Source organism: Anser anser, assembly GCF_964211835.1.
Source record: "Anser anser genome assembly, chromosome: 5".
Taxonomy (NCBI): Eukaryota; Metazoa; Chordata; class Aves; order Anseriformes; family Anatidae; genus Anser; species Anser anser.
The window spans coordinates 43,249,911-43,264,815 of record NC_139725.1 but is presented as its reverse complement, the minus strand read 5'-3'; the positions used below and the strand labels follow the sequence as shown (position 1 = coordinate 43,264,815).

The 14,905-nt window shown below is 47.6% G+C and overlaps 1 protein-coding gene across 2 annotated transcripts in view; it reads right to left on the bottom strand.

Annotated features, from left to right (window-relative positions):
• Positions 1-5,503: 5,503 nt before the first annotated feature.
• Positions 5,504-14,905, bottom strand: part of IFT43 (intraflagellar transport 43) — a 46,354-nt gene continuing 36,952 nt past the window's right edge. For both annotated transcript variants that reach the window (XM_083837459.1, XM_083837460.1), the window contains 4 exons: positions 8,455-8,527; positions 6,925-7,000; positions 6,522-6,584; positions 5,504-5,753 (listed from right to left, as the gene is read on the bottom strand). In XM_083837459.1, the coding sequence (XP_083693585.1) occupies positions 5,643-5,753; positions 6,522-6,584; positions 6,925-7,000; positions 8,455-8,527 (323 nt within the window). In that variant the 3' untranslated portion in view covers positions 5,504-5,642. The remainder of the gene's footprint in view (positions 5,754-6,521; positions 6,585-6,924; positions 7,001-8,454; positions 8,528-14,905) is intronic.

Here is a 14,905-nt window from a genome sequence, read left to right as displayed (position 1 = left end):
TCAGGTTTATTCCAGATAAGCAGGCAGGATTAAAACAGACAGAAAGAATAGACAAGGGGCAGCTGTCAGCACTCCAGCCGATCCAGCGCGATTATTAATAACGATAAGCAGGAGAAGAGGGCTAATAAAGGGATAATGAAGTGGTCCTGAAAGTGACAGGAGATGCAGCCCGATAAGGGGCCATGTGGCCCGGAGCTGCTCGAGCCCCAGAGAGGTTTGCTGCAGAGCATCCCGTTGGGGCCAGCTCGGGGAGCAGACACCCAGAGGAATGGTTTCAGCCCCCCGGGGACTGCAGCAGAGACATCAGTGGGCTTGGGAGCTCTGGACATCCTTGCTGTGCAGCATTCATACTGAATCCATCAGGATGCTTGCCAGGTGCAGGAAAGACTGGGAGCATCTGGCTGGGCTCAGCGACCCCTGGGCTTTGGAAGGTGCCGCAGACACAGCAAGCTCTTTGTATCTACGAGACCTTCCCAGTGAGGGATTTCTGCTCTCAGCTCTTGCAGTCCCCCCATACTCTCTCAGCACATCCCCAATACGCAGGCTGCCTGTGTCCTAGTTCACACTTGTGGTTGTCCAAAAAGGTGGAGGGATGTGGCTGGAGAAAGAGCGGCCAGTGGAGGTTTGGCTCTGGGTGTCCTTTCCCGAGGGAAAGCACACGTGCAGGGCACAAAGCACAGGCAAAGACTGCTGCAGCCTGAAGGCAGCACATGCACCCACCTGTACCAGCTGGATGAAGGTCCTGGCCACGGTGCTGCTCGTCGGAGGGGAAATACGGTGGGCAAAGTTCTTTCCCGGGAGCCATTAAACAGTGAATGAGAGCCTGCTAACAGCAAATCCAGTCTCTGTCCTCTCTGTTGGGGAGGGGCTCAAATCATCTTTTGGGATACCCAGCAGAAATGGGAAACAAGAGGGAGAATGAGGAATCGGCGCCTCACAGCAAGCTGCAGAAGGCCAGATGGCTGGAGAAGGGTGGGCTTGCTCAGGGAGCGCTCTGGGAGGAATTAAGGCTGTTTGGGACAAATTTGGTCTCTCTTCAATTCAAGCATCCCCTTTTCACCCCCAAGCCTAGAGCATCTTCGTCAGAGAGAGGAAGACTGTGGCCATGGGCTGAGCCCCCCCTGCTCCGCCGGGGCTGGTGGGGAGCAAGGCCCCAGCGAGGAGCGGGAATTGGGCTCTGGCTCGCGCCGCCTCGCTCCGCGCTCCTGCCACTCCAGGTCACCGCAGCAGATGCTGGGAGCATATGCCATGAATTAATTCCGCTTTCCCTGAGACGCTCCGGCGAGAGGAACGGCAGCGCCTTTCCAGCTTATTAACATAGGAGCCCCCCCACCTCCCGTCACTTTGTCACACTTAATAAAACAACCAGCCAGAGTCCCTTTAAGAGGCTCCAGGCTGGCAGGCAGGCTCTCTAATGGAAAGTTGCTAGGTCTGGCCTTTTTTCAGCTTTTATTTTCTACACTTTCTTCCAGAGCTGTGTGTGCAGACTGTCCCAACACCCCCTCACCCCTCCCCAACAAACTGTACTCTAGTAAGGCATCTCCACTAAGAAAGTCTATAAATACTGTATCTATTATAAACAAAACCAAAGATTCCTAAATATGATAGGACCTAGAATTCTTTTTTTTTTTTTTTTTATTATTTGTGCATTTCTTTTGCATTGTCTATGATGAGGCTAACTGTCTGCCCTGAATAGAGCGCTGAGCTCCAGGCCTTTCAGGGGCTCTCTGGGGGCAGGTACGTACAGCAAACCCCTTGGCACACACGCAGACCAGCTCAGTACGCAGGACTTGCTGTGGATGGTGCACTTCGTCGGGTTTGCACCACTCCCTCAGCAATGTAGGACCAGAGGAGAACAAAGAGCAAACAGGACACAAGGCCCTCCACAGTGAATTACCACCTTCAGACGGAAGATGGGGAACACTCACCAGGTCTCGGAGAGGCACGTGTGAATTAGGAACTGAAGGGCACACTGCTACACCACACTTCACCCTCTGTGATGCAGGTCTGCGGAGGCTGACAAACTTCACAGGATGGCTCTGCAGCCTTACTCATCAGCACTTGTGAAACACGGAGAATCTCCCTTGATAAAAGTGGTAAAAACCAGGATTACTGCTCTATTCCTCAGCTAGGCACAGCCCAGATGGCTGAGGTGAGCAGGGCACACGGCTCTGCCCTCACTTCACACTATGCCTGAGGATCAACCAGAGCTACACCTAGAAAAAAAATTTACACCTGCTATTTCCTCCTCTGCACACTCTTTCCACAGGACTTTTCAGAGATGCTGAGCAGCTTTGTGGCAGCCTGCACACACTGGTGCTTCGCCAAGAGCTGGCCTGGGCTTGCAGAGGCACCTCCTTGTTTCTTTCCTGCAAGGAGAGTAGCAGGAGTGGGTTCTCCCCTGACTGCACCAGGACCTGAGAGGGGAGAAGGCACGATCTCCGTCACTTCCCAAGCACTGCAACCAAAACACAACTGCGGAAGGAAGGCAAGAGGGAACGGCTTCCTGGAGAAAGGCGAGGAACCAGACAGCTCACCTCCCTTCCTCCAACTGGGGAAGTAAATGAAAAGACACGGAAACAAGTCTCAGTCTACTGAGTTTATTGAAGGAAATTAAAGAGACAACTTGATCACGGTGCACATAAATACTTGAGCAAGTAGAAAATACCTGACAGCATGGTTTAACTGGGAAGGTGAAAGCATAATCAACTCGGGGAACAGAAGATGAAACAAAAACTGAGTCTAGAAGTAAAGCAGATTTTCAATCACAAGGGCAGTTACCTGCTGGAATAATGAACCAGGGAAGACTTTCAACTATACTGCCTGTCTTTCTAAAAGGCAGGCAAAGCTCGGCCACATCTCACTGGACTCTGCCATGGCCTGTATTATAGCAGGTCAGACTAAATGATCAAAGCCACTCATTTTCCCTTAAAACAGATGAGGCTGTGGTTTTTTTCAGGCCCCACTCTCAAACTCTGCCCAGGTACGTGTCGGGCTCCCAAGGTCCCAGCCTGGGCACAGCCTGGCCCACGCACTCTTGTCTCCCTCCCGCCCCAAGGCCCCGAGGCAGGGGGATGCTGACAGGACTCTGCCTCAGGCACACTCCTCTGGGAGATTTTGAGCAGCTTTAGAGCAGTTCCTCCAGCACGAAGTCACCACAGCTCATCAGCAAAGGGCTCGTTAAATCCCACTACGCTTCTCTTGTGCTCTGTTCTCTCCCGCCTCTTCACCAGCACCTGCTCTGCCCTCACTCCCCTCCAAACGTTACACAAACTGTGTTCCCAGTCACCCACCCTCCTTACTCCTCTTGCCTCTACCTTTGCTCCAGGCCCCCCCTGCCCACCCCCTGCCTCAGATGGCCCTCCCCATGCCCTCTCACCCTCCTACCTCTCACCAGGAAGATCTCTGGGGGTCCCATATCGATCCTGCTCTTGCTTCAAAGGGTGCTTTCCTCTTCCTCTTGATTCCTGAAGGGCCCGTGTGCCCTCCGAGGGACTGAGCACCGCTGCAGAGCCCAGCTACACTTCTCCTCCCTCCCTCCTGGGGCAGCAGCCCCACAGGGGTGCTCTGCCCGCCCAGGAAGCTCAGAGCAGCTCTCAGAGGCAGAAGGTGAGAGAGGCAGGATGGTTGGTGCCGCACACGGCTGCTGGAGGAGCAATGGGCTTGGCATGACTCCTGCCTGGAGCACTTGTGCTGCCTACATCAGTGGCTGCCGTCCTAAATGCTGCTCAGCTTTCCGCTCTTAATGCTCCGAGTGGCCAGCAATGCCACCTCGCCAAGTCCCTAAAGAAAACTCCACAAACAATATGCCACATGTCACAGACCCAGTCTCAGGCTGGACAGCCAGAGAGTTGGATTCGTAGTTCACCCACTCTTGTGACTCAGGCCTGGGCATCCTCTCAGCTTTTGTGGTCACTGAAAACTGGCTGATTTGCACTGAATATGGTGAAACCAGGCGAGCAGCTGAGAGGATCAGTGTGGATTAGTGCCTCAGCTCAAGTAGAAGGGAGAGAGCTCACGCTCGATGGTCTGTCATTTAACTGAGGAGAGAGACTCTGCTTTCTCTGTTATCCTTGAGATAGGAACTGCACAAATCTACATCCCATTTCTCCCTCTCTTTACCATTCTTTTCCTCTCACACAGGCTTGTAGGGCTTGTCTAATTTACTAAGCTACTTTAGTTTCCTAAGCTTAGTGTTTTGGTTTTTGTTTGTTTGTTTGTTTTGTTTTGTTTTCCAGGAATGTAGGAAGAATCCGAAATTCTCTTTGGCCAAGGGCCATGGGTATCAGAGAAAAAGAGACACTGGCCCAGCTGGGAAGTTTCTATAAATACCAAAACAGATTTCTCTGCTCATAGAAAGATTTCAGGACTATCATCCACACAGTGGACCCAAAGCATCTTTCTCACCTAATTTTCTAGTTAGAGGGGAGATTTCTTGGTTTTACCAAACTTAGCATCTCCTTGAGACAGATGATCCTTCTATTTTGGTGGCCCCAGACTGGGACCCAGTTGCTTCTCTCTTGCTGGTAGATTTTTTTTGGCCTATCAACTCCGATCTGAAATGTTGCAGAGTACTGAGCTGTCCTGCTCTCAGTGCAAGAATAAGAATGCAGTGCTCCATTCGACCTACCAAACAAGCTAAGAAAAGCAACACAATAAGCCTTCCTCCCAGCACCTGCACTGCCCCCAGAAGTATATACCAATATCCTCCAGCGGGACAAGGCTCTGAAGGACATTGGCTTAGAAGTAATATTACTGTTTCCTGCAAATAATGACCACAGTTCTGTGGGGACAGGGCATTAACAGCTAAATGGATTTTTTTTTAGGTGACAATGAGAGTGGGTTACTTGGTTCCAAGGAAACACACACCAGGGAGTTACCCTGTTTCAGAGCAGCAGGCTTCATTCTTTCACGTGTGGAATAAACGGTATTTTCTTTGCAAGCTACCTACTGCCTGGAGCCATCTCCTTTCAAAACTGCGATCTCATCTGATTGCAAAAGCTAAGCAGGTGAGGCCTGGTCAGCCCTTGGCTGGGATTCCTCAAGGGAAAAAGAGGTGCTAGAAGAAGCAGTGGTGGCAGTTCAATCCGTGATGCTGTTTCCTTCAAGTCAATACAGAGGTGATGTCCCAGGGGAAGGTTAAACTAGCAAGGGATGGCTGGAGGCTGCTGGATGAAATGTAAAGCACATATCCTGACAACTTGTGGCATCTGTTGTGGGCAGATGATAATCTTGATGTCCTAGGCAAACAAATTGTATCAACCTAACCTCCTCTGATAGCTATCACAGAAAACCACACTCCATTCTGTGGCTTTGTAAGATGGTCCCCCAGAGAGGCTGAAATTTTGGTTGAAGAAAGATTGACTGCTGCAGTTAGCTGCAGAGGTGCTGCAGTGAGGTGGAAGTGACTGCTCATAAGCAGATATTTTGTTGTGTTTGGAATTCTTCATCTCTTTGGAGAACAAAGAGTCTCATTATAAAATATCCACAACTCCTCCCGAGCCAGTTTTCCTATGGAGCAAGCTCCTATTTATTTCCAGTCTGAAATTAATTCTCAAATACAAACACATGAATAGAAAATTAAAGTGATAAAATATTTACAGTGAATGTGTGTATGAGGAGATGTCTGGTGTGCCAATGCTCTAGGGCAGACTGAGGTGGTCCTCTCTCTCAGACTGTCCCAGCTCCCACTCAGTCACTAGTTCTGAGGATACCTCTGTGAAGAGATGGTCCCAATCCCAGCTGACATCATCCTACCAAGAGGAAAAAGATTAAACATGCTGTAATGTTGCTGGTGACTCCCAAACTAGTGACTCGCTCTGAATGATGCCCCTGCCATGGAAGGCAAAGATTTTGTTGGCTAGGATAGGAACCCTAGTGAGAATGAAAGGTGAGTCCATGCTACAATTTAAAGATTCTGACAGAATGATTCATGTTCTCAAATTCAGTAAAGGATATGTTTTTGATATCGTTAAGCTTAGATACTCTCAGGCAGAGTACAAGGAGAAGCCATAGAAATCTTCCACCCTTTTACATGGCTACTTAAGCATCTGCAGTTCTGGGCTGCAGAAATCCTTTGTTTCAAGTCCCAAGCCTGTCCGTTTGTATTGAGGTTCTTCTGTTCTGCTTTAAAACTGCCCTCTGCACCAACCCTAAATGCCGCCTGCCTGGTTCTTCTGTACCACTCTGAAGAACCACCTGGAGAGCATAGTGGCTACCAAAAGACTATACAACAGAGCACTGTTTCTGTAGGGATCTGTGGCAGTACCAGGCTCTTCACATGCTCCTTATTACCTCTTTAAGACTGAAGGAGGTCAATCACAGTGATGCCATAATCTCACACAGAGATTTTGTCATCTCCTACATACAGACCTACATCAGCTTTAACAAGCTTCTCTTCACAGGCTCCTCCTCACATCTCCCTCCTCCATCGCACCAAAAAAAAACCAAACTAATTTCAGCGTACAATCTGAGACATATAAGAAGCTTTTATCTTACTGGTGTTTCCAGAAAAGTCTCACCTCTCGTAGTTCATGTTCTGGAGCCAAAACTTTGGTGAGAAGCTTCAGGTCAACCTCGCCATCCTATGAAAACACACACAGTCATAGCTTTACAGACACAGAGAAAGCATCATTTCACCAGAGATGGTGTTGCTAGAGATACAGACACAATATTTTGCCCCATAAGTTATATAAGCCTTATCTAGAACAGCACCTCATACCAGGTACCTCATACAAGCAACAGATACTATAACCACACCGTCTGCAGACACTAAGAAACTAAGAGGAAAAGACTTGCAGGCAGACCGGAAGGTGTTTGGATCATTGGCTGTGTATTTTATGCAGCTGAATATCACTGTCAAGGATGAAGGGGAACTGAAGGAGAGGGAGTTGCACTGGTCACCCCACAGCAACAACCACTTACCAGAGTCTGAAAGGCAGCAAACTTCATAAGATCTTTGTCCAGGTCATGGTAGGTCATCACTCGGTTCACCTGCACACTGCAACCAGATATAGGCAAAACACAAGCCTGGGTAAGTGTGGAATCACATCTGAGGAGAATGGTGGCTTCAACAGGAGTCTTGGGGACACCCGTCTCAAATTCACCACCCAACATGGACACTTGAGGTCGGTGTCCACAGACGGAAGCACATCTCATTCAGCAAACAAACAGCCATTGACAAATCTGTGTGCTGGGTTGTACACGTGCATAAAAACAGGACGTGGAGCAACCAAGGACTTCTTTGGAGAAGCTGGCATGCCAGAGAGAAAATCCACAAACTAGATGCAAGGGCCAGAAAGAAAATAGGAAGGTAGTGAACATTCAAATATACATACTCAGCACAAAACAGCCAAAATGACTCTCCTAGCTGGGAAGTAAAGCATTCCCTAAGAGCCTCGCCATACAAGCTATAGAACAGTAGGGACTTTGAAATTTCCATGTCTGAGCTGAGTAACAGCTATCAAATACAATTTCTTAAAATGTAGGCTCCAAAGACAGTCAGGGGGTAGGAAGGCAATATACTGGCATGCCATGCTTCCCTTTGCAGGTTATGCAATGCTGAGAAGACCTGTATTAATTTATCTTCTGCTTATGTTTGCCCGTGAAAATTACTTGTCTTCTATTGCAGAGTGACTATGGATACAGGAAGAGCAGATGGGATTATACAAAGAGAAAACAAATAAATGAACTCCGGTGAGAGAAAAAGTAATTTTTGATTCACTACTGTAAAGTTCCACTTAATTATAATAATCATAGAATGATAATAACAGCTATTTAATTACAATACCCACTCCATACTTGTAAGAGAGGCATATGTTGTCAGGAGTAAGATATCCACCTCTTCCAGACAAAGCTCAACAGAAATCCTAGGCCATGATCTTGGCCATAGGCCCAATAGCAGAAAGAAGAATTTTCTGATACTTTTAAGATAAAAGACCCCAAACTTTTTTTTTTTTTTTTTTAAACTGACTGGTCTCCTAAGAGCTAATCCCAAGACTACTGTGATAACACCTTCAATAACACCTTCAAACAGGATTGCACTTTGCAAATTAACCAGGCACTTGAGTGAGAAGGATATCCTGTGGAGGGCAAAACAGTGTGTAAACAAAATGTTCGTGAAAATACGTGTGTACCGGAGGCATTTGTTATACATGCAACCTTAAATCAAGCAACTCATAACTTTTCAGTTAGATTTTGCAATATCAAATGTGTTGCTCTAATGTATTTTTTTGTATATATAGAGAGAACATGCAGTAATTTCTATCTCTGTGTAGTAGGAAGCAAGTTTCCCCTGTTCAGCCTGGAGCCCCACCGCCACAACACACAGCATCAGTTGCTGCTGAATGGCACTGCCACCAACACCCACAGCACACGAGATAAAATGGAGTTTAATTTCACCAGCCATTTTGCACTGCAGATGAGAGCCTCCAGAGCACCTGGCAGTGCTTTTACCTGGGGGGAGCTGCCACTTGCATGGCCAGATCTTCCTCCTGGACTTCCTCCAAGTCAGGGATCACAGGAATGTCTGCAACAAGAGAAAGCAGCAGCTGTAAGTGGGAAGTGTTGTGCTCTCCTCTCGCTAGAGACAAAGGCTCCCTTGCTTCACAGATATGAAACAGCCTGTCTCTTATTAGAGGAAAACATGAGGCAGTTATTTAGCAATGATTAAAAATATATTGTTTAATATTAAAGGAAGGTAAAGCTTTAATGCTTGGAGTCAAAAGGAATCTGACAAGAGAAGCAGATTCAGGCTGGGTAGCACTCAATAGCCATGGACTGAATTTGAAGACAACCTTGAAGCTGAAAAAAGCTGGCTGCCTACCTGCCATTGTCCTAAGACTGGCAATAACTTGCCTCCTATGAGATGCGTTATCGTTTGCTTAGCTCAGCCACCAGTTTCCTAGAATCAGTTAGAAATGAGACATGAGGCAGAAACTGGGAGAAGCCATGTGAACCTACATGTTGAAAGAAATGCTGGCTGGGACTCAGACTGTGCAGAGACCTGTGATCTTCATGATAATTGAGGAAGGAAGTGCTGGTGGTCCAGCTGATACAAAGCCTAGGGAAGATGCACCGAGTTGTAATGTCATAAATCTTTTATTTTTTTCCAGTGTGAATCGGGAATAGCTGATAAGGGTCACTAGATATTCCCAGCATGAGGACCATAGCTGCTCCACCAAAAAAGGATGCTAGAAACAAAAGAAGGATGGAGAGCAGGAAAAACTGGGTGCACAGTGAATCCTGCCAAAAGAGCAAGGCTCAGGGAACACTGGATGCTTTTTGGTCTGTCCTGTAAACATTTGGAGATAGAGAGGGCAAAAAAAGAGAGAGGAAGAAAAAGGAAAGTAACTGGAGGAGCAAAGGACAGAATATGCCAGCGCAGAGCTCCTTTCAAGACTGAAGGCTACTAAAGTTCTCCATGGTCCCTGAGCACTCAGACCATGGAGATGCTGGTGGTCAGCTCTGGGAAGAGGTTTCCCTCACACATGGTGGGGACAAAGCTGGCCCCTCCAGCGCTGGGGCAGGCAGGCTGCTCCTGCCTCTGCCAGCAGCGCGGGGCCGTGTTACTGCCGGGCCACAGCAGCGGCCGGGCCTGACTTTGCCCAGTTCTGCAGCCCAGGCTGAGATGAATATTCAGGAGCTGGAGAGACGTCCCCACCTGTGGCGCTCTGGGCAGGGTCTCTCTGAAGAGCCCCTTGTCCGGCCGCCTGTCAGAGCTCCGCAGGCTCTCAGCTGCCCTCTCCTGCCTGCCGTCCCCTCTCCATCCCCCAGGCTCGCTGGCCGCCGGGGTGGGAGGCAGCCGTGGCCCAGCTGCACGGGCCACGGGTCAGCCTGGGCTTCGTCGCGGCGGCCGTTCGGCACCGGCCACACAGTGGGATTTCTCACTAATTGGCTGCCTGGTGGAAGGGCTGAGCGGGACAGCGGCTGCGGCGAGAGCCAGGCCGAGGCAAACGGCGGTGACAGCTTGGACGATCTCAGCAGAGCTGTGCCTTCGAGCTCCCCAGCCACCCGAGGAACAGGTGTCTGCAAAGCGGCTTTCTGGCTACGGCGAACTTCCCAAAGACGTTTAAAGGAAAACTGCAGCAACAGGCCCGCAGGCTGTCCCTTAGATGGTGCGTGCAAGAAATGCCTCGCCAGCGTGTCCCTGTGCCTTTGCAATACGTCTGCCCCCCTCTGCATGTAGGGACATACCCAGCAGAAGCTGCTGTCCTGCCGGCTCTTCCCTGCAGGGGCTCCCAGCTCGGGGTAAAACTTGTAACAAAATGCAGTTACAGGATAAAAGTATCTCCATTGTCTGAGAGACTGACCTGTGAAAGAAGCTGCTCTGAGATAATGTGGGAGAAAGTCCCTGTATACAAGCAATAAAGACCAAGGGGGGTACAGACCGGTGAGGCTGGCCCAAGGGCAGGAAGCAAGCACTGTGCCTACGTGCCCTGCTAGGGGCGGGCAAATGAGCATGGGGGTGAGAAACACCCTAATCTCTCCAGATCTATTTCACCCCTTTCATCGGGAGACTGTGAAGGGTGCTCAGCAAACAAAAGTAAATGAAGAGCAACCTGGGAGCCGAGCTACTCTCAACCACCGGGCAGCATTTCCTGTAAAAGGAGAGGGTCAGATCCTTATCCTCTTTTGGCAGCACAGCTGTGGAAGGTGTTCACAGCAAACTGAATTTCTTCACTCAGTGCTCTTTTTGGGGTCCCTTCTTCCTGTTTTTTTTTTTTTTTCCTTTTGTTGATCTCTTTTTGAACTAGAGAAAACCGTAAAGTTAGTGTGTCCTGATCAGTGATGCACCCTCCATTTTTGCAGGTTCCTGAAGAGTCCTGGATTTGCCAGTGCTGACTTTATCTCATTGCCGCTGAATTCCATGGAGAGATTCCCAAACTCTTTGCCCAGTATCCTCTGCTCTGTATTACCAAAATGCAGGCAATCACATAGAAATTCTTTCCAAAAGAAATTCAAGGCTCCAATGTTTTATAGACTCTTTGAAAATACTACAGACAGAAAAAGTAGAAATGCTCTGGGGGCTCCTTCCAGCCCCTCCAACAAAGGCAACTGCACGATTGTTCTTACTGCAAAGTGCAGGCGATTTTGTCCATTTCTAGGCTGAGGCAATGCCCTTTAGGACTGACAGAGACTGACAGGAAACAGAACAAAAACATGGCAAATTATAAGAAAATATCAGCTCCATAAGCTAACTGCTATCAATAGCAAATCAGGCCTGAAATATCTGGGTCTTAATTTCACTTGTTACTCATAACCTCCCCTTCCCTCTGCCAATTCCTGTGGTGCCACGTCTCCACAATTCCTCTCCTTTCTCTCTCCTTACAGTTCTCAAAATGTCTCCTTTTTCACTTTATCAACAAGTAGCCAACCTTCCCCCTCACTCAGTCTCCAGCCCCCTGATCGCTCTCGTTACTCTTCTTAGGGTTTACATCTCTTCTTTTTTTTTTTTCCAGTAAGCTTTTTCTGGTAATGCAGCCAAGTCATGGCACTATGTCAACTGTACCACATGGGCGACAGTGCTGCAAGAATATATGTATATTCTTTATTGTAATATTCCCATTAGGTGTAGTGAGACTACTTAAATGTAATAGTAGTACCTACAGAAACGTTCACGGGACCATGTTCTCCCAGTCTTGCAGTGCAGCATGCATTCAGCTGGAAAAGGCTTTAGCTTTTTCCAACAACAAGGCTCCATTACAAACTCCCATTCTGTGTACTTTGCCCTGTGACCCACTGTTCTCCCTCCTATTGAGTATGTGGGTTTCTGCTCCTTCTCCAAAACACTGACAAGCCTGTGTTTCTGGTGAGGAATCTTACCACATAATTTACTGCCAGGCTCCCGTGCCTGGATTCAGTCCCCGTGTAAGTCCCCATAAGCTTTAGAAATGATTTCACAACATACCTACATGTTAAGGAGCTGCCTGTGTGCAAAAGGGAACACCTTCATGGCTACCACATCACTGCAAGCAAGTGAACAAATGGCCTGGGCATTACGAAAACAAAATGTTTTGAACTTGAAAAGAAGGGATAGCTTCAAAACCTGGAAAGGAAAGGTGATTCTCTGCAGACTAGCTTTAGGTTTTTCTTTTTCCTATTTCTTTCTGCGTAATTTGGCTGCATTTGGAGAAGAGAGAAGACCCCATATCATTTTAAACAACTATTTTTTTTATCAAAACTGTAGGCAAATCTCAGAAACCACATGAAAATCTTACAGCTTCAGCTTTTCTTCTCTCACTTCCACATTCTTTCCTGCAGACTTTGAAATCAGAACAAACTGATATGATAATAATAGTAAGAAACATTAAAATAAAACTTGAGTTACTAGTAAAGAATTTAAAATAGGGAAACAAACTGGGTACAAACCACATTACTGACCTTGGTCTTCCAGCTGGCCTATGAGCCCTGTGCTATAGGGGAATGCTTCTTCCTATGCAGCCTCCCTCAGACGGTCTTCCCCAGACAGAACTGTGAATCCCAATTTCATATGGCAGATAACAGAGAGAATGCTCCTAAAAATAGCACTCAACTCCCCCTGAGTATCCTAATTTCATTTTAGTTGAAGGGAGGGGAGAACTGGTGGGCACACCTGCCAGGTAGTGCTTTAGAAGCAGAAGAGATGTGTATGTAATAGAAGGTGAAGGGGGTAACAAAAAACTCAGTGTGTACAGTGACCTTAGAGAGAAATGGATGAGGCTTCTCCTTATTGCTCAAAATGACTGTGAACACAATAAAACAAAGCCTTCCCCCACAGACTTCTCAGCCCAAAAAGAAACAAGATATTAGCTTCAGAAACAGCTCGTGGTAGAGATGTAAAATACTGAGCACCAAATGCTGGATGACCATTGCAGACTCCCCTCTGTCCCCTAGATATGTTGAACAAGAGTAAACTATCAAGAAATGAAACCAAAATCAGTGCATCCACGAAGCGTTATGGTGGGGTAGGAGACACCAGGACCAATTATTGGCTAACAGGGGAGTTGTAATATACTGTCTCCAAACACCTAAATCCCAGGGTATAATTAAAAGTAGTATTTTTATTACAATAGCTAGACTGAGGTAGATCTTACCCAAAAACTTCATGGCTAAGTTACGGCAAGACATTAATAGCATAAGGCAGAAGTGTACAAATGGAAGGAGGAAAAGATGGAGGGAAAAAAGTGAGGGTGATCCATGCTGTAAATGGGTGGCGAAACAATAAACAAGGAATAGCCATTTTTAAAGCCACATTTTTAAAGCAGGGCTCTGTGTGTTCATGCTAGAGTGCATACAGTGCCAGCACCATCACCTTTTTGCCCCTTGGCAAACGACTTACTGACAGCCGAGGACAACAACGGCAGGAAGTGATGAGCAGGAGATGGAAGAGCCTGTACCACCCTACAGCCCAGTTGCTCCTGCAGGTTGTGGAGTTGCACTTCCCCTCCCAGGTCGAGCTGATTTTTGGTTTAGTAGCAACACCTGCAGGCTGGGTCCCTCAAAGTGCTGCAAGCTCACGGTAAGATCTGGTCCTAGCCCCACAGAACCGAATTCTTTGTTAGAGACAAAGCGGGGGCAGACGGAATCTGTTCAAGGTCAGGCAATAAATCGGTGTACGTAAAAAGCAAGTCCCGGGTCAGGCCTGCAGTTATTCAGCTGTGTGGCTGCCACTTACTTGCTCACCGAGCTGCTTTAAGAGTCACCTGAGCCAAAACCCTGACACACCTCAAAATGCCTCCAAAAGAATGCCTCCATCGCACTTCGTCTGATCCACTTCTTCCAGCCGTGTGCGTCTTCCAGAGGCCAGCTCAGAGCAGGCATTCCTGCAGCGGGGACTGAGCTGTCCTCTCTGTCTGCACATTGCCACCTCCAGAGAACAAAAAGGGCAGCGGCTTCTGGAGCTGGCAGTCCCCTGCCGCTAAGCAGGCATGAGAACGAAACTAACTTTAGTTTAAGTTACTTGCTCCTAAAATGTAAAAACGAGATAATTACAATATCTCTGCTGCTGCAAAACTTTGTTTTACTGAACGCTGTTACCTTCTGCATCACGTTTGGGGAATTTTAAACAGGCAAATGGAAGAAGGTCTGATTGAAGATGAAGTTAAGTGAAAGAAATTGGTCTCATTTAGCACATGACAGGATTCATCTGTGTTCTCAAGTCCACTGAGGTAGCATCATGGGCGTTTCATATTCATGAGCTGCTGCGACACTGTGTCCCCTCATTTACAAAGCACCGTGTTCAGCAAATTCTGTCCCTGTGGACACTCCGTGCATTTCATGGTCTTGTCAGAGAGACATCAAACACTTCAGTAACCAAATACCAGAAAATGGCTTTAATTAGCGCATCTCAATGCAAGAAATAATTTTTCTCTCTAAGTGGAAAAATGGAGAATTTAAAAAAACAAAAAGGATTTTTTAAAGAAAAAAGTGAAAAGCAACAGGCAAAAAAATCTTCAAAAAAACATAAGGAACAAGGGACACATACAGCTTCTGCTGAACACACAAACAAGCTTGAAGCCTCTTGGAAGCTTTCTCAAGAGAGCAGCAGGCAAATGGAGAGGATAAAGAATACATCTTTGGACGCTGGGACATTAATTTCACGGGGATACCTTTCCCTGATTGAAACTGCCCTAGCAGCGAGCTGATACTGAATGGTGTACGTGCCTGATCAGCCAGCAGGGAGATGAAAACAGCAGGGTAAAAAAGCAGGCGGTACCACAGCTGCCACGGCGCTGCCTTAAAAGCTGAGACAAGCAGAGGATAACCTGACTGTCCCATGCCCCAAAACACCCTTTTGAGAAGAGAACAGTAACAGCACAACCTAGGCAGCTGAAGGGAAAAGTCACCCAGTGGGCAGTTGTCAGGGGACTCACAGGACGTATGTGGGTCATGCAGTAGATGCAGTGATGACCGTCCAGCCTTGCCT